General features: G+C 40.9%; 1 protein-coding gene across 3 annotated transcripts in view; it reads right to left on the bottom strand.

The window, feature by feature from the left end:
* Window positions 1-13,307: 13,307 nt before the first annotated feature.
* The window catches only part of fam219b (family with sequence similarity 219 member B), a 43,745-nt gene continuing 37,280 nt past the window's right edge, over window positions 13,308-19,772 (bottom strand). The window contains exons 5-7 of one of the 3 annotated variants that reach the window (XR_005636008.1): window positions 19,365-19,413; window positions 15,527-16,332; window positions 13,308-14,265 (exon numbers count right to left, since the gene is read on the bottom strand). Coding sequence is in view for 2 of the 3 variants with exons in the window: in XM_039773171.1 (XP_039629105.1) it covers window positions 16,180-16,332; window positions 19,365-19,413 (202 nt within the window). In the remaining variant the exon portion in view is untranslated. Of the gene's footprint in view, window positions 14,266-15,362; window positions 16,333-19,364; window positions 19,414-19,772 lie in introns of those variants that run through there. The other 2 variants (XM_039773171.1, XM_039773170.1) reach the window with 2 other exon arrangements.

Here is a 19,772-nt window from a genome sequence, read left to right as displayed (position 1 = left end):
CTCGCCACATGAGTGTATGACATCTTGTAACAGGATAGAAATCTGACACAAGTTACAGTAATCAAATCTTCAGATCTGTAACAGAGAATTACATTGTCTGGCACTAAAATATACAGGAAATATGAAATTAGAAAGCTAACTTTAAACGTGGCTGGAATTTCCTACTAGACTGCCGTTTCTGTCGTTCTTCAGATTCAACTGCACGTATGGCACTTCACAGCTCAGGGTATAAAATAAATCCAGCCTGGTTGAAACCATTTCATTTATCCAGGCCTGAGCGATTAAAGAAATGCTCTCGAGATGAAAGACGCCTGCCATGTCAGAAAACGTTTGTGCAGCCTGGCCAGGACAAACTCGCACTGATGAGCTCTTTGGTAAAACGGAGCCAGGGTCTCTAGTTCTGGTGCCCAAGTGAGGCCACCCACCCTCAGTCGCTACAGCTTTAAAATAGATTCTCATCAAATCAGCGGGCTCTCTCGATCTGACGCGACAAGTGTGACTGGAGATACTTCAGGTAAGGAATATGGAGATCTCAAATGAAGACAGTTCTAGGCACTCATCATCACCATCTTCACCAGAGAGTGCCGACATGTTGCATGTTGAAGAATTTTAACGTAGTCTGTACACGTGACAGTAAAGACTTTATTGACCTACTCAGAACGTGACGTTTATCCTTTTATTGTGAATTGAATAATGGGGAACGGGAAAAACCACACGTCCTTTAACACCGTGTATCCATGATCACAGCCTGCCCATGAGGCATCCCGCTGGTCATTGGCATGTGAGATGTGAGCTGAATTTTCAACTTAAATATGGACAAAGCATGTGGCAAAGATCAGATTTCTACACAGTCATTGAATGCTTACCCTGTGTATATATTCAGAGCTTCGAGACAAAAAGAACTGCATTTGAAATATGACTCGGAGAAAAGGAAATGGCTCTCCACTGAATGATGGATGAATTTAAGGAGAAGTGGAGACAATTAGGTGTGTTGTGCAGCACGCTACAAACATGAAGGTCAGGTTTTGAATATGAATAGACAATCGGCATCGATGGACACTCAAGTTCAAACCTGACCTTGGCTAGGAATGAATGGTCATAATCGGTAAGTTCACCTCCCTGTCGCCCCCTTTGTAGTTTGTTCCCCGACAGCTGCATCACATTACGTTATCTAGTGGTGTGCGGTGCCACTTTTAGACAGCTTTACACACAACATTCCCTGTTTTAAACTGACTCTTTGGACAAAGATGCTTAAAGTAGCTTGTTGTCCACAGTGACTTGCAGTTCATTAGCTCATCACTCACTACTATGAGTTCCCAAGCATTTAGACAAATGCTATACAGTGGTGTGAAAAACTATTTGCCCCCTTCCTGATTTCTTATTCTTTTGCATGTTTGTCACACAAAATGTTTCTGATCATCAAACACATTTAACCATTAGTCAAATATAACACAAGTAAACACAAAATGCAGTTTTTAAATGATGGTTTTTATTATTTAGGAGAAAAAATCCAAACCTACATGGCCCTGTGTGAAAAGTAATTGCCCCTTGTTAAAAATAACCTAACTGTGGTGTATCACACCTGAGTTCAATTTTAGCCACCCCAGGCCTGATTACTGCCACACCTGTTTCAATCAAGAAATCACTTAAATAGGAGCTGCCTGACACAGAGAAGTAGACCAAAAGCACCTCAAAAGCTAGACATCATGCCAAGATCCAAAGAAATTCAGGAACAAATGAGAACAGAAGTAATTGAGATCTATCAGTCTGGTAAAGGTTATAAAGCCATTTCTAAAGCTTTGGGACTCCAGCGAACCACAGTGAGAGCCATTATCCACAAATGGCAAAAACATGGAACAGTGGTGAACCTTCCCAGGAGTGGCCGACTGACCAAAATTACCCCAAGAGCGCAGAGACGACTCATCTGAGAGGTCACAAAAGACCCCAGGACAACGTCTAAAGAACTGCAGGCCTCACTTGCCTCAATTAAGGTCACTGTTCACAACTCCACCATAAGAAAGAGACTGGGCAAAAACGGCCTGCATGGCAGATTTCCAAGACGCAAACCACTGTTAAGCAAAAGAACATTAGGGCTCGTCTCAATTTTGCTAAGAAACATCTCAATGATTGCCAAGACTTTTGGGAAAATACCTTGTGGACTGATGAGACAAAAGTTGAACTTTTGGAAGGCAAATGTCCGTTACATCTGGCGTAAAAGGAACACAGCATTTCAGAAAAAGAACATCATACCAACAGTAAAATATGGTGGTGGTAGTGTGATGGTCTGGGGTTGTTTTGCTGCTTCAGGACCTGGAAGGCTTGCTGTGATAGATGGAACCATGAATTCTACTGTCTACCAAAAATCCTGAAGGAGAATGTCCGGCCATCTGTTCGTCAACTCAAGCTGAAGCGATCTTGAGTGCTGCAACAGGACAATGACCCAAAACACACCAGCAAATCCACCTCTGAATGGCTGAAGAAAAACAAAATGAAGACTTTGGAGTGGCCTAGTCAAAGTCCTGACCTGAATCCAATTGAGATGCTATGGCATGACCTTAAAAAGGCGGTTCATGCTAGAAAACCCTCAAATAAAGCTGAATTACAACAATTCTGCAAAGATGAGTGGGCCAAAATTCCTCCAGAGCGCTGTAAAAGACTCATTGCAAGTTATCGCAAACGCTTGATTGCAGTTATTGCTGCTAAGGGTGGCCCAACCAGTTATTAGGTTCAGGGGCAATTACTTTTTCACACAGGGCCATGTAGGTTTGGATTTTTTCTCCTAAATAATAAAACCATCATTTAAAAACTGCATTTTGTGTTCACTTCTGTTATATTTGACTAATGGTTAAATGTGTTTGATGATCAGAAACATTTTGTGTGACAAACATGCAAAAGAATAAGAAATCAGGAAGGGGGCAAATAGTTTTTCACACCACTGTATATACCTTTAAAAACATTTAGCTATTAGATGGACAAATAATAAAATAACTGCCAACAAAATAAGCACAGGCCCGAAGCCAGCATAAATCAGATTAATTACAACTGCAAGTCCAAAGTGTCCGACTCACTCAGCCAAAAGGCTGATATAAAAATGTAGTGAAGGCAGCAAGGACTGAAAAGGAAGAGCCGTTCCCTGTATGGATTTGGCTTGAATTCAGGTGTTTATACAGCAAGATACTGGCCATGGGAGTGCTGTGGAATCAGAGTGGCTGCTACTGGACTAGGAAATGTCAATTTGATAGAAAAATTTCAACAGCTACTACAAGCAGAAATTTGGTTATCATCTGGAGAACCCGTCACCTCAGGGACCACAACTGTCATTCTCTGAGTGATGGCACTAACTGTCTGCCAGCTTCCTTCCTAAGATTCGGTTACTCCGTGGCACCTTATCTGCTGTTGTTCAGTCTGTCCCCTAAATTTTCCGCCTTGTCGGATCCCGAAGGTGGTACCCCACCTTAACACTTGAGCTTATACAGTCATATGAAAACGTCTGGGAGCCCCTCTTAATTCCTTGGCTTTTTGTTTATCATTGGCTGAGCTTTCAAAGTAAATGAACAGAAAATATGCAATGTGCATCGTAACAAAATGAGACGGGTGCACACATTTGGGCACCTAAACAGAGGTATGACATCAATACTTAGTTGAGCCTTGTGACGATGTGTGTTCAGGCTCCACACTCCCATTGCTGTTGGAAGCACTTGAACCCCACACCGTCGATAATGTTACCGAGTGAGCTAGTCAGTGAAGGCAAATAATTGAGCATCTTAGCAAGGGGATGGTTAAAAGTGAAAACAGTGCTTTTATTAAAAATCCAACAAAACAGGTGTTCAAATAAATGGTGCAGTTCATTCAAAACGTTCTTCATTAAATAAATAAATAATCCATAAAAACAGAAGTGAACGTGGAGGTTAAAACCATTGGAAAAACAATCCTTTTAAAACGAGGTTAAAATCTTCTTTAGGTAGCAGTCTTAAAACAACAAACAAATCCGGGGTAACGTTTCTGTTAGCGTCTCACCCGCTTATCCCGTTTGGGCCAAGCAGCAGGCAAGATGCTCTCTGCAGCTGCCCTCCTCTACACTTTCGCGAGACTGGAGACCTCCCGATCCCTGGCTCCGGTATGGCACTCATCCCAGTCCCCGAGACTTGATGTCCACCAATGACCAGGACGCACACACTGGGGACTCCACCACCAAGCCTCCCGACTTCCGCTGCCTTTCCGCGGCCTTCTGTGTCTCGTCGCTTTCCTCTAGGCACTCCCGCTACCTGGTCACTCAGCGGGAGCAACATCAACTCAAACGTCTGGGTGTTGGCCTAACACCCAGCTTCCTTACCGCTGCCCTCGATCGTGCGCTCACCACACGCACGCACCGCGTGTCTGTCTCTCCTGCACCGCATACTTCCTCGCTCCCTGTAACCTCCGTCCTCTTTTCCTTTCTTTCCTTTTTCTTTTCATCCCCTTCAACCGACTTGCGCTTCTTTTTTATAACGTGAGGGGCCATCACAGCTGTAGCATTAGCCACGGGAGCAATCACGAATGTGGGCAGTTCCTCACCTGTGCACACGGTGAGAACGCCACATCGACGCCCGCGGCTCGCTACAACATCGCCCCCCCCCACTCACGAAGCCGCCTCGGGTGCGGTGATTATTTAAAATGAATGGCCTTTACTCAACGAGCTGTGGACCCGCTATACCACAAGCCTCCATTTGTAAATCTAACAGCCTCTAGACCAGGAGTTCTCAATGTCGGTCCTGGGGGCTCACGATGGCTGCAGGTTTTTATTCCAACCAGCTTTAATTTTTAATTGGACTTCTTGGCTAATTAAGTGATGTGTTATTTGCCAGATTCTGTGTTTTGGGAAAAATGTAGAAGAAAACTAGGGTTAAAAAATGTATATAATACAAAAATGTATTATGAGAATGTTTTTTTTTCTTTTTAACAATATTTTCATTCTATTTTTTTGCCAGGTGTTCTAATTGTTTAATTAATTCATTACTTTCTAATCGGTGGGTCTAACACTAAAGTAGTTGCAGCCTTTGATTATTCAGTGCTGTTTGCCTGGCTGTCTGCTCTGCTGGTTGTCGTTATTAAGATACAATGAAGGGAGCAAACTTCCCAGAGAAAGGGCAAAATATAATGAAATTAACAAAAGGTAGTTAAGCATTTAAATGGGAATATTCCTAAATGTCTTATAAATGTAAAAATCATGCTGTGGTGCTTTCTGAATGAAGAATAAGAGAAGAGGAAAAAAAAATACCAGGTAATCAATTGAGATCAGTGTTATCAGGCGTTGTCACTGATTATGAATCTGGTTGGAACAAAAACCTGAAGCCATTGTGAGCCCCCAGGACTGACATTGAGAACCCCTGGTCTAGACGCCTCCTATAGCCTTTGATGAGTGTCTGGAGTCTGGATGGAGGTATTTTTGACCATTCTTCCATACAAAATCTCTCCAGTTCAGTTAAATTTGATGGCTGCCAAGCATGGACAGCCTGCTTCAAATCGTCCCATAGATTTTCGATGATATTCAAGTCAGAGGACTGTGACGGCCATTCCAGAACATTGTACTTCTCCCTCTGCATGAATGCCTTTGGAGATTTCGAACTGTGTTTTGGGTCATTGTCTTGTTGGAATATCCAACCCCTGCATAACTTCAGCTTTGTGACTGATGCTTGAACATTATCCTGAAGAATTTGTTAATATTGGGTTGAATTCATCCAACCCTCGACTTTAACAAGGACCCCAGTCCCTGAACAAGCCCCACAGCATGATGGAACCTCCACCAAATTTGGCAGTAGGTAGCAGGTGTTTTTCTTGGAATGCAATATTCTTCTTCTGCCATGCAAAGCTCTTTTTGTTATGACCAAATAACTCAATTTTTGTCTCATCAGTCCAAAGCACTTTGTTCCAAAATGAATCTGGCTTGTCTAAATGAGCATTTGCATTCAACAAGTGACTCTGTTTGTGGCGCGAGTGCAGAAAGGGCTTCTTTCTCATCTCCCTGCCATACAGATGTTATTTGTGCAAATTGCACTGAATTGTAGAACGATGTACAGATACACCATCTGCAGCAAGATGTTCTTGCAGGTGATCTGTGTGTTGTCTGTAGCCATTCTCACAATCCTGCACATATGCCGCTCCTGTATTTTTCTTGGCCTGTCAGACCTGCTGGGTTTAACAGCAACTGTGCCTGTGGCCTTTGAGAGTTGCTTGAAGGATCCCATGCTGTCTGTCGCTCTTCAGAGGAGAGTCAAAGGGAAGCACAACTTGCAATTGACCACCTTAAATACCTTTTCACATGATTGGACACACCTGTCTATGAAGTTCAAGGCTTAACGAGCTAATCCAACCAATTTGGTGTTGCAAGTAATCAGTACTGAGCAGTGACATGCTTTCAAATCAGCAAAATTACATGGGGACAGCTGGCGGCGGCGGAAGCCATGAAACCGGAGGCCGGGTTTCCTCGAGAAGGACGATCTCGAGTTGTACCACAGCATTTTCAAGAGGACAGCAGCTCACAATCAATGGCCACAGGCGGAGTGGGTGACCATCTTGGTTCTGTACCTAAAGGGCCCTGCGCAGCAGGCCTATCATGACCTCCCTGAGGAGGAAGCCGCCCAATACGACCTCCTGAAGGCCAAGATCTATAAGCGCTATGGTGTAACCTCTGGCCGGGAGGCGAGGGCATGGCGGCAGTGGAGGTTCGACCTCGATCTTGCCACTCAAGCCCAGGCATTTGAATACTGTGGCAAACTCGGGCGCTGGCAATGGCCAGATGTTCATCAGGCCTGCCAGGTGATTGAGCAGGTGGCCTGTGGTTGGTCCACGCGATGCCGGACTACCTCACCCAGCAGGTCCGAAGACACCCGTTCAAAGACATGAATGGTCTTCTGGAGGTCTTAGGGAGAGACAACTGGCAGTGAACCAACACGGTCTGAGAAGCCAGCTTGCGGGGTCCAACAGGGACTGTTGCCACCCATGAACCCACCTGTCACATTACAGAGGCTCCAGCGAAAGCAAGAGACTGGGTGCCTGCCCCGCCTCAAGTGCAGCGAGGTGGGGCATATCCTTCCCACCTGTCCCCTCAACGTGGAGCCGATGGACTGCAGCCTCACAAGGGAAGAAAGGTACTGTGCGCTATCGAACCATCTGGTGGTCACAAATACGGGAGTGGTGTTGTTAAATGGGCACTCGGTTGTGGCATTGTTTGACTCCAGGAGTAACTTCACCATTGTTGCTCACTGCTAGGTACTACTGCAACAGCGGCTCTCCCAAAGAACGAGCGTAACGTGTGCATGGGGAGACCAGGTCCTACAGGTCCATAAATGTTTTATAACATGGAAGGCGAGTCCTAAAAACTGCTCGCCCGACCCGCCCTATCCAGTTATATTGGGACAAAACTGGTCGGGCAGTAAATGCGGTGGAGCTGTCACCACTCCTACATCTAAGTTGGGTCTGATTATGGAGGGTCAAAAGGCCCTCCCAGCTGCTCCCACGCCGAGCTTGTTGGCAACTATTGATAACGCAGAAGGGCCGGGGGGCCCTCTTTGGCAATGGACTTCGACCCAGAAGTGCAACCGGGTGGGGTTCCGGGGCAGACAGACGCTACCCCGGACCAGCCGCCTTATCTGCTCGCCGGCATAGATTTGTCAGTTTCGTTCTACGCCGGCGTCATTTAAAAGAGAATAGAGGAACGATTATTCCCTGAAGTTTGCCCAGAATGACATCGTGTCCACTGACAACATTTCGTCGCTAGATTCCACACCACTGGGACCCTACTTTGTTTTGGATAATGAATTGTTGTAATGAGTTGTGGAGCATGAAGGTGAGGCATGAAAATTGCTGTTAGTTCCATGGACCTACCGGTGGCAGGTTTGCGAATTAGCTCATGCAACATTGGCGAGAATAAAGCTCAGATTTTACTGGCCCGGGATCAATGAGGAGGTCTGGCGTTTCTGTCAGATACCCTGGAGGGACTGCGCTCCTCTCGTCCCGATTCCCCTTATAGATGTTCCCTTTGAGAGGATAGGCATTGATCTCGTAGAACCCCTAGAACCTTCAGCACGAGGCCATAAGTATATACTGGTCATGGTGGATTATGCAACTCGATACTCAGTATTAGCTGCTCGCAAGGGAGCCGCTTCTAAGAACATCGCACGAGAGATAGTAGGGCTTTCCCCCCCCCCTTCCCTTATGGACCAAGGTACGCCCTTTACTTCTGATACGTTCAGGGAGGTTGCCAAATTACTCCGTATTGAGCATCTTAAAACGTCCGTGTATCACCCTCAGACGGACGGGCTGGTTGAAAGGTTAAATCTGACCCTCAAACAGATGCTCCACAAGGTAGTCAGCGTAGACGGTAGGAACTGGGACCAACTTTTGCCCCTGGTACTTTTCGCTTACCGGGAGGTGCCACAAGCCTCTACTGGGTTTTCCCCTTTTGAACTCCTATATGGACGCCAACCTGGGGCATTTTGGATGTACTCAAAGGTTGGGAAGGGGAGACACTTCCCTCCACAAACATCTTAAGAGTATATCATGCAGTTACGCGATAGATTGGATAAAATCCAACATTTACTTAAACAGCACATGTCCAGGGCTCAAGTAGCGCAGGCCCGGAATTACAACCGAAACTCCTCCCTGCGTGAATTTCAGCCGGGAGATTGTGTATTGGTGCTCGTGTCCACCTTCCACTCAAAATTGTTGGCCGGGTCCATAAGAGGTGAAGGAGAGAAAAGGGCGTTGATTATTTGGTAAGTCAGCCAAACCGGCGACCGAGCGAGAGGGTGTATCACATTAACTTACTAAAGCCATGGAAAGCTAGGGAAGAACACCCGCTTTCCGGGCCTGCCCTCTTCCTTTTCTCCACAAAGTACACCCTTAACCTCTGTGACAATTTGACTTCCCACCAGCAACAGAAACTCAAAAGTGCGATCCTGTCTGTCCTGGAGGTGATCAGTGAAGCACCAGGCCAGACCTCACTGATTCAGCATGACAGTGTGACAGACCTGGGGTTGGTTGTCAGGGAACGGCCCCATCGCCCCCTGGAGGTAGAACATGCTGAAGTGGAACTGGAGGTGCAACGGATGTTGGACATGGGCATTATCGAAGAGAGTCATAGCCCCTGGTCCAGTCCTATCGTCCTCATATCTCATGGAGATTCTGTAATGGCTTCAGACGTCTTAATCAGGTCTCCATGTTTGATGCTTACCCCATGCCTCGAGTAGATGAGCTCCTCGAGAGGCTGGGGACAGCTCGTTACTTGCCTACGCTTGACATGACAAAGGGTTACTGGCAAATTCCCTTAACGGCATCCACCAGAAAGAAAACTGCATTCAGCAACCCCTAGTGGACACTGGCAGTACAAGGTACTTCCATTTGGGCTGCACGGGGCACCAGCAAACTTCCAACGTCTGATAGATAAAGTGCTTTGGCCCCACCAGTCGTATTGTGCCACCTACCTTGATGCTGTGGTCATCTTTTCGGCACCTGGGAGGAACATGTATTGCATCAACCCAAGAAGTGTTTCTTCGGGTTGAACAAAGCCAAATATTTGGACTACCTGGTAGGTGGAGGGCTGGTGAAACCACAGTGCTCCAAAGTAAAAGACATCTTGGAATGGCCACATCCGATAAGTCAAAAAACAGGTGCAAGTTTTCTTGGGATTAGCGAGTTACTACTGCCGGTTTGTACCTTGGTTTTCTGAGATGGCCGCCCCTTTGACAGAGTTGACGAAGAAAAGGGCCCCTTTATATGTGGTATGGAACAACATAGTGGAACGGGCATTCAGTGACTTAAACATGGCCCTCACAATGGCACCAGGTTTTGAGAACACCTAATTTTGCACTTCCTTTTCTCCCACAGTCCGATGCTTCGGACACAGGTCTTGGTGCCGTGCTGAGCCAAAAGCGTCAACGGTGTCGAACACCCCATCATTTACCTGAGCCGGAAACTGTTGGACCGGGAGACTAGGTATGCAGCGGTGGAACGGGAAGCCTTGGCCATCAAGTGGGCAGTGACTCACCTGCAGTACTACCTACTGGGCTACCATGCCGCCCTCCTGTGGATGGTCCTTCACAGGGACTCGAATCCTTGGGTTACCAGGTGGTTTTTGGACCTGCAGCCGTATAAGTACACCGTCACTTATCGTCGAGGTAACCTTCAGATCAACGCTGATGCACTCTCCCGGGTTCATGACCTCTTGGTTCGGGCCGCTCAACCCGATGGGTCTGGGCTGAAGGGGGGTCATGTCATGCATGCATGCACGCAAGGGGAGCAGTTTAAGGACCCAACCCGCACTGCGACAAGTCATGCCAGGGGACAACGGCAGCATACTAACCTCTCTGTCTCTTTATTTCTTCAGAAAGACAGAGGCTCCACGCCGCTGTAATACCGCCCAGACGATCCAAAGAGCCGCAGCACTTCCAGGTTCCTTTCTTCCCTCTGGTCCCCCGGTGAGGACATCAGCTACCCATCCAGCACCACGATTTTCCCAGCATCCCACCGTTTAATTTCTGGTCCGTCCCCATGAATTGTCCATCTACCCCTCCTTTTATGTCTTTGAGTTATTTGAACTACTGACCTTGAACTTGTTATTTTACGGTATACGGGGCTAAAAACCTCAAACTTTTATGCGATTCTGTTTGTTTATTACTATATTTACATACATACATACATACATATACACACACCTCCCTATCACAAATAACCGCAGTTCTTTGTGCCTGCACACCTTGATACATCATTTTGTACAGCTTGTATTTTAACACCTCAACTTTGTGGTTTTATACTTACTAAGAATCTACACTTCATTAGACTCAGACTGAAGTAGCACTGAGGGTTCACTTTAAAGTTAACACAGTTGATCATTCATTAATTTTGATTATTGTGAATATTTTTTTTAAGCTTTAGTTAACCCTTTCTACTTTAGAGCAGCTAAGCTCTTTTTATTTCTAAAGCTTTAGCAGTTGTAAGGTGTCATTCTTAACACTCTTGTTTTTATTTTAATAATTTTCAAATATACTGACATTCACTTCAAGACTATTTGCCTTTTCTGATTCTTAAAGTTTTAATTATTTAGCTTCCAATAAGAGTTACAAGCTTGAGCTCTCATTTGAAACTCAGAGGTTCACAGCCCAGCTCAGCATTGCCCACAGCTCAGTGTCTGAAATGTGGACTGTAGCCTGAAATGTGGTCCACTGGCTCACAAAGATCTGAATTTTTTTAATTTTAGTTACCTAGCACTAACTCTATCTGACGAATCTGAAGGAAATAGCTACAAATGACTTGCATCAGTTCTGTTCACTCCCATTTAGTGGCACAGGGAGCCACAACACATTTTAACAGAAGTAGGCATTAAGGCAGGAGTCGGTTCAGCAAAGTGGTTAAGTCCACTGCAGGCACGCCCCAGCAAACAGCCCCACTTACCTACAGCAGGCCAGATCAGGGTGACCAGTTCACCCAATCAAACTCCAAAGATATGGCGGCCACGAAGGGATTCAGATAGCCACTTGGGTGGTTCAGGGAACGACCGTCTTAACAGAGTTCCATTTCTGAGACATTTGTCCCCTAAATATAAATAACAGATATTTACAATATTTTTTAAAATCCACATGTCACATGTTTTCTTATTATGTTGGGTCTATTATTAGTCTTTTCAAAACAGTAATGCTGCTACGTCATTTTTACCATTTATGAAAAAATTCAAACTTTTTAAATCAATGAAATTTAAAACATTCTCACAACATGCTGTACTTGATCAATTTTTTGAAATACTTTCCCTTACCTAAGTACTTTTAAAATGTGTCTCTCCTTCCAAAATTCAAATCTTTGATGGTATTTTTAACAAAATAAAAATGCTTTGGCTGAATGCAAGATATTTCAAGTCTGACTTTCAATTAAAACAGAACATTTTAATTTCAACAACTTTATTAGTAATGTAACAATTTACAAACAGGATATTTTTCTAATACACATTTAGTCTCAAAGAGTAAAAGCAAAATAAGAAATAAAACTAATCATACAGAAAATATATAAAGTTAAAAAAATATATTAAAAATACACTGGATTTACATCCCATTTGGTATCATCTTAAAGAAAAATGCAGTGCAAAAAGTCACTCCAGAGTCGAGGAGCTGGTGTTGTAAGAAGTCACTGAAGCATCAGCATCATAAATTAATCAATCCAAGAACAATGGACTCTGAACATTAAAAGGGCAAAGGTGGGCAGTAGACAGTTTTATTAGTGTTGCTCACCTGTCTGTGGTTGAAACATCGAGACAGCTTATAAAAATATTAAGTATGTATAAGCATTCATTAATGCATATTGCATAACTAACTTGTGCTTTGCTGCGTTGTAATGCATTTTTACTGAATGTTATTTTCCAGTTTATGGCTGTAAATGTGTACAGCTCTTTGAATATGTCAGTAGAAAGAAAGAATGCTGACAAAAATGTAAATTAATTCAAGTATAAAAATGAGGAATTTAACTAGGACTTAAAAGACCACCTAAAACGTTGTAACAAACACAGCAAGTAAACACTCCATACTCAAAATTATGTCATTATGTTTGAAAATTGTTGCATAGCATACAGCTAAGAATTCAGACTAATACAAAACAAACTTTTCAGCACCTTGTGCACCCAAGCACAAAATTAAACTGCAATACTTTTTGTTTCAAGTGTACATAAATCACAAATGCATCAAATGAAAACAAATGCATCCTGATGCCCCAAAATTATGTTTAAAAAAGTATCTAGAATAAAGTTGAAAATTAAAGGCAAAGGTTCAGATTTAATTAGAAAAAAAATTCAATAGTATAATCAAATGGAAACTAACATACAAATATAAACATCCATTCAATTACCAAAATGTGATACTGGATCAAAAATAAGATTTCAAATCAATTCAAAAAAATTATATCACATTTTGGTAATCGGACAGATTGCTTTAGTAACACTGGGTCTCCTGCCCTATTTTTTGTATAGAAGATTCGAATTTAGAATGTCCCTCAAAACAGCTCTTCAGCTGACCACGTTAGTATGGGCGTAATGGACTTTTAAAGTTAAGAGGATATTCCTATTAAAATAAAGTATTTCTCACATTTACATTGTAAATAAAATGTTTTGCTTTTAAATTATTATAGTCAGTTCAGCATATATAAACACTAGAGTTTTCTTTGACTTGTAAGATTATTTGTTTTCCTTATGACATACCCATAGACACCCTGTTTCACCAGCAAATCATTTGATAACCAAAAGATACATGTCTCTAATGAGACAATTAGTGATGTCATTGTTCTGTGTATTATTTTTTTTTTTTATAAGTATGTATTACAAACACAATGACTTTTTCATTTGACGACTTAAAAACAATTCCATCATCTTGTCATCTTCCCTCAAAGTACTTTTTCTTACCTTTCGGACTTCCATAATGCCAGACTCCAAAACTTGTACAACACACTGCACAGACATATACCCAAATATAAAAAAAATCTTATACATACTGTCAGTTACACACAGTGCTGGTGTCATACGTTTGTTTGCACACAATCAAAAATACTCAGCAGTGCAGGTAATTTCTAAGTGTGCTGACTTCATCATGTAAGGCTTTCATAATGGCTTGTGTAAATGTATTTCAGCCAGGGTTGTCTTTCTGCCACAGTAAAGCACATTTTCAACCAGACTTGGCAACAGTGACACAGAGGTCTTAAGACAGGGTTCAGCTCACTAAGGCCACTGAGAAGCTTAAATATAAATAACATGGGTTACATCCAAATTGTTACAGCATCTTCCTTACTTTGCTTCTTTTCATTTACATTTATCTCCAAAGCCCACATGAGATAAGCAATAGCAGATGAAGACACCATTATGTCCAAAAGGATTAAATCCTAATGAATAATTATTTTAAACTGTACTTTGAATGATTAGCTGACAAAAACGGACTGTATCCATGACTGAATAATTGTTAAGCATGAATACTAAAACAGCAGTTCCATCTGACATGTCTTTGTTTATACATTGCAGTCCTCCAGTAAAAAGTCATGTTAGCAAAACCTGGATTGAAAGTACTTTACTATATATGTACCTTACTGTAACAAGAAATTCTAAAACTTGAATAACTAAACTGTTATTTTTTATGGATGCAAAAGGGCTAAATGCATATGTATAAATGTGAATGTTGAGACTTGATGCACGTGACAATAGCTTTTCATTTTCCACTCCACTGGCGCTCAATTTGTAGTGTTTCTGGTCCAATATAATGAGCCCTGGGAATACAAAGACATCCGTTTTTATTTGAAAAGCTGACATAATCTACTAAACAAGAGGGTAATAAAGTAGAAAATATATTGTTTTTTTAGTAAACCACAAAGGATATATGCAGAGTAAAATCAAAAACATGCATTTCCTTGAGTATGGTTTAATGATTGTCTTCAGAGAAATCACAAGCAGCTACAGCAGTCCTACATTTGCTTTTTTAAAGCTCTATCTTTCGGTTTCCCTTGATGTTGGCTTGCTAGGACTTAAAGTCACACAAAACAGCCTGCTACCACAATCTATCTTTCAAACTTAATTTCTGTGTAGAAATGTGCATTCTAAAATATTTGCCAAGTCCATGACAAAAATACCTTCTCCTTTCTTCATACAAACTGAATTAATCTCTGAAATTCTGTCCTGCATTCATAAATGTGCAATGAACATTCATGAATGGCTTGCTAGGCAGAACAGTTGAAATTACACCATTGATAATTTAAAATACTATACATTCTTTCATCTTCAGTGGCACAAAGAAAGGTTTAAAAGGACTTTAAAATGTTTACACAGAAACTGGGTAAAATCAACTTTAAAATGAGTGATTAAATGATAATATGATGAAAATGGCAAGTTTAAGCAGATTACAATATTTTAAAAAATGCAATGCTTTGTATGTTACATTTCAGTGTTTTTCCTTCTTATTTCTGACTATTTTAACATATAGGTTTTAAAAGATGAAGATGACAAAATAAAAAAAAATGTATTGCCATTTAAAAGGTTATGGTTAAAAAATATATCATATATATATATATATTATACACAAACATACAGTATACACACACACACTCACTCACACAAGTGCCAGCTCAGAATTTTTAAAATGTTAAAAAAAACTTGATAGATGTTGATCAAACAATTACTGAATTAAAATCAAACAAGTGACCAACCAGCTCAGTTCTTTATGAACTATTACTGACCTAAAATAAATAGGGAACTGTCTTGTAATGAACATAAAATAAAATAGAAGTGCCCAACAGAAGTGTGTCTTGGTGGCTCCATGATGTTTGCAGCCCACCCCAATCCTAGAAATCATTTTGGTCCTGGCTGTTTGTTTTTTTGAGTGAGTGAAAAGTTGGAAAGAGGGCACCAAGTGCAAAATTAGCACATTAAAGAAGAACCAAACAAAAACAAGCAAAAAAAAAAATTGAAAAGCCCAAGTTCACCAAGGAAAGTGTCAGTCAATTTACCAAATGTAGCCCAAAGATTTAACAGTACCTGAAGTCACTACAGGGCAGGGCAGCACTACAGGGCTCTTCTATAAAGTTTTGCTGTTAATACATGGTGATTGCAGTAACCCAGTGTCCATTTTGGATCTGCTCCCAAGTCTGGTTAAAATGCCAAAACATAGAAGTGGGAAAAGATAAAGAGGAAGAAGAAGAAATGATGGTGATTACAGTAACATGAACCAGTATTCTAAAGTTGAAGACTTGACCAAATTGGCTCTTGGTCTAAGAAATAAAATGTACAGGAAAAAAATATGTAGAATACATTTAAGTCAGTCATGATTATATAATTATATTCTAAGCAATGAGTGAATCAAAGTGTTATATTTTCAATAAAACTGTACAATACTTACTGTAATTACACAACTCAGACTAAAACAGTCAAAACAGTGTCACTATGCTGTTAAGTTACAGGTTTATTTTTAAGTGAGCAATTTCTGATATAATTCAGAATATTTAATGAAAAGAAAGTATAGCTATGTGTTTCTTTTTGGAAAAAAAAACTTGTGCAGATTTTAAAGCTGACACTCCTTCATACTAGATAATTTTGTAACAATAGTGTTCATTCAGCTTTCTGTAACATTTAATCAGGTTGGAGGCTTCACTGCAAAAGGAAGATAAGCGTTTCTCAACCTCTGGAAAAAATTATTGAATTGTACAGGAGGGAACATCAATGCAGCAACAAGCACATGAGGCAGACACAGGCTTTGGTGGAATCAGGTCAAGGTCCTCATCATCAGGAATCTCATCCAGTCTATATCCATCTTGCAATAATTGTCTGTTAAGCTCTTGATTTACCTATGGAGCAAGAAAAAGAATTCCTAAATCAAAATTTTATTTTCCATAATTAAAAGGATATGTTTGGTATTTTTCAAGTTGAAGTTACTTCTCACTTCTTTACTTGCCCATTGTGGTGCTTTACAACAGAGGGTATGGGGCACAGAGGAAAAGCTTAAAAGACATCTGTTGAATTGAGCCACATCTACTGCGTTTCTGCCCCATGTTTATGACAACAAAAGGGATCTGGAAAAAATCATTAATTGCATTTCCTTGTATTATTTTTCTCGTGATAAGGGTTAATTTTCTATTGACTTGTGTGAATTCTCACGTAAATGCGAAAGTCAAAAATAAAATCAACCATCATCAATGTGGCATAAAAAGTTTACTGTGACTTGGTCAGTCAGGAAATTGGTGTTTTGTTCAAAGATAACGTGCATAACTATTTTACAGTGTGTGTGTAATGTTGATCAATACTCAGCAACTATCTTGGTTTCAATAATGGATGTACGAGTTAAGCTTTTCGACTGTGCCCCAAACTTAGTAAAGGAAGCAATTTTTTTTTTTTTTTGGAAGCTTAGTGCTTTCCTACTTTTTAACTTCCTGTGAATACCCTCTTGTTCAGCATTTTTCCTTTTAAAAACACTCACAGAAACAGGAATCAAATATAAAAAAAAGGGTTGTGGATCACTAGCTGTCACTCTAGACATAATTGTAATTTCCTTGGTCACTGTATGCAACAATCTTGTTACTCTCCACAAGAACAGACATCCTTTAAAGATCACTGTAACTGTACTAAACTCCTTCCACTTCTGAAAAATTGTCTGTGGAGTGATGAAAGCACAAGTTTATATAAATACTTTTGTAGCTCCTTCAAGCTCCTTAAAACCAAAAACAAGGGATCAGGAGTCTCCTTTAGTATTGCACAAAATACATGTAAACAAAAAAGTATTGAATTACCAAATTGTTAAAACTGTACTATACCAGCATAATGCAAAATGTGATCATTTTACTAATTGAAAAATGTGACTGAAATTGCTTTATGCTGCCTTTACTAAAAAGTAAGAGCTGGGTATTAAAAGAATTAATAAAAAAATAAAAAAAAAAGTGAGAGGGGCAAGGACTGCATAGAGTAGGTGTGGTGACTCTCTGCAAGTGATGCTTCATTTGTGTGGTGTGACTAGCAGAAAATCAAATGTTAGCCAAGGTTTGTTTACTGCTGCACTACATAAGGCATCTTTCTTGACCAGAGCAATAAGACTGCAGTCCGAATACGTGAATAAAAAATCAGTGATTTCAACCTCCATTACATGAACCCATGTTGTTCTTCCCTGCTGTTACTGTAAGAGCCTATCTTACACAGTTAATATTTGACGTTAAATTCATATAGTGTTTGCTTGATTCCTAGAGAACATTAGTTTCTTTTAGGAACCTAGAATATGGTACAGCCTTTTACCCCCTGTAACTTAACATGAGATAGAACTTTCTTAGCCATATCTGTAGAGCAGTGTTAAGTCAGTTAGGAAATAGTCTTACTGCTAGCATGGACTATTAGGTATGTTTGCAAATAGGAGATGGCATAAAGTTTTCTGACCATGTCTAACGTGCCTCAAGTACGACTGTGTGACCAAATTTAGAGAAATGAAACAAGATTTATAAGCATTAAACAGAACTTTCTAAAAGAAGAATTATTCTTTTCTTTGCTTTATCAATTTTTAAATCTATTTTTGTGTTAACTATTCTGCCTTGAATTTTTACTAAAATGTTTAAAACAAAAATATTTTGTCTGTGGAATTATTTCATCACATGTCACACTGGTGCTTGAAGCTTCCTATGAAGAAAATTAAAAGCAGAACTTTGGTAACTCTGGATAAACACAGCTACAGTTACTATAGTTATGTGCTTTCAGTTCAGCTTTGTTAACATATTTTTTGAGAAAAAACATTAGTTTTGAAATTTATTTTGAGGAAAACACAAAGTTATTCATTATTTGCTGCGGTACCAGTACTCTGGTACAAAAGCTGGTATCTGTACGAAAGTCAAAATTTTACTATCAATCAAATATTAGTCTCTTTCCCATAGAAGCATTCAAAGAATAAAACAATTCATATATACTATATATATATATATATATATATATATACCTGTATATATAACTCACTGAGTTTGCTAAAAGACACCTGAAGGACTCTGAGATGGTGAGAAATAAGATTCTCTGGTCTGATGAGACCAAGATAGAACTTTTTGGCCTTAATTCTAAGCAGTATGTGTGGAGACAACCAGGCACTGCTCATCACTTGTCCAATACAGTTCCCACAGTGAAGCATGGCGGTGGCAGCATAATGCTGTGGGGGTGTTTTTCAGCTGTAGGGACAGGACGACTAATTGCAATCGAGGGAAAGATGAATGCGGCCAAGTACAGGGATATCCTGGACAAAAACCTTCTCCAGAGTGCTAAGGACCTCAGACTGGGCCGAAGGTTTACCTTCCAACAAGACAATGACCCTAAGCACACAGCTAAAATAACGAAGGAGTGGCTTCACAACAACTCTGTGACTGTTCTTGAATGGCCCAGCCAGAGCCCTGACTTAAACCCAATTGAGCATCTCTGGAGAGACCTAAAATGGCTGTCCACCAACATTTACCATCCAAACTGACAGAACTGGAGAGGATCTGCAAGGAGGAATGGCAGAGGATCCCCAAATCCAGGTGTGAAAAACTTGTTGCACCTTTCCCAAGAAGACTCATGGCTGTATTAGCTCAAAAGGGTGCTTCTACTAAATACTGAGCAAAGGGTCTGAATACTTAGGACCATGTGATATTTCAGTTTTTCTTTTTTAATAAATCTGCAACAATTTCAAGAATTCATTTTTTTGGTCTGTCAATATGGGGTGCCGTGTGTACATTAATGAGGAAAATAATTAATTTAAATGATTTTAGCAAATGGCTGCAATATAACAAAGAGTGAAAAATTGAAGGGGGTCTGAATACTTTCCGTACCCACTGTATTTCTGAAATACCAAGAGTATCAGCTGACTGCAACAACTACTCACTTCTGCAGAGGAATATCCTGAAGAGTACTGAGATTCCAATTCTGCTTCACTGAAAAACACAGAAAAATAAAATAACTAAGGCAGTTATATATCACAGTAGGGAAGCAAAAACAGTACGTTCCTCTTGCTCTAAAAGTCCTTTAAATTCTATATGGCAGACCCCAAGCGGCGGTTATCACTCTACCATCAACACCTGATTGATAGATTACTGCTGCTGAGATGGCTCTCCTTCTGACAGGTTTTTACATCTAAGCAATGGACTTCTGAAGCTTTGTTAGAGTGACCATTGGGTTCTTGGTCACTTCCCTGACCAAGGTCTTTCCTGCCTTGTTACTCGGTTTTGCCAGATCTTTGGACTTCATGGATTGATTTTTGTCCTGAAATGAAGTGTGAATTGTGGGACCTTAT

The sequence above is a fragment of the Polypterus senegalus genome, chromosome 12 (genome assembly GCF_016835505.1).
Source record: "Polypterus senegalus isolate Bchr_013 chromosome 12, ASM1683550v1, whole genome shotgun sequence".
Classification (NCBI taxonomy): Eukaryota; Metazoa; Chordata; class Cladistia; order Polypteriformes; family Polypteridae; genus Polypterus; species Polypterus senegalus.
This window is presented reverse-complemented; position numbering and strand designations above follow the sequence as displayed.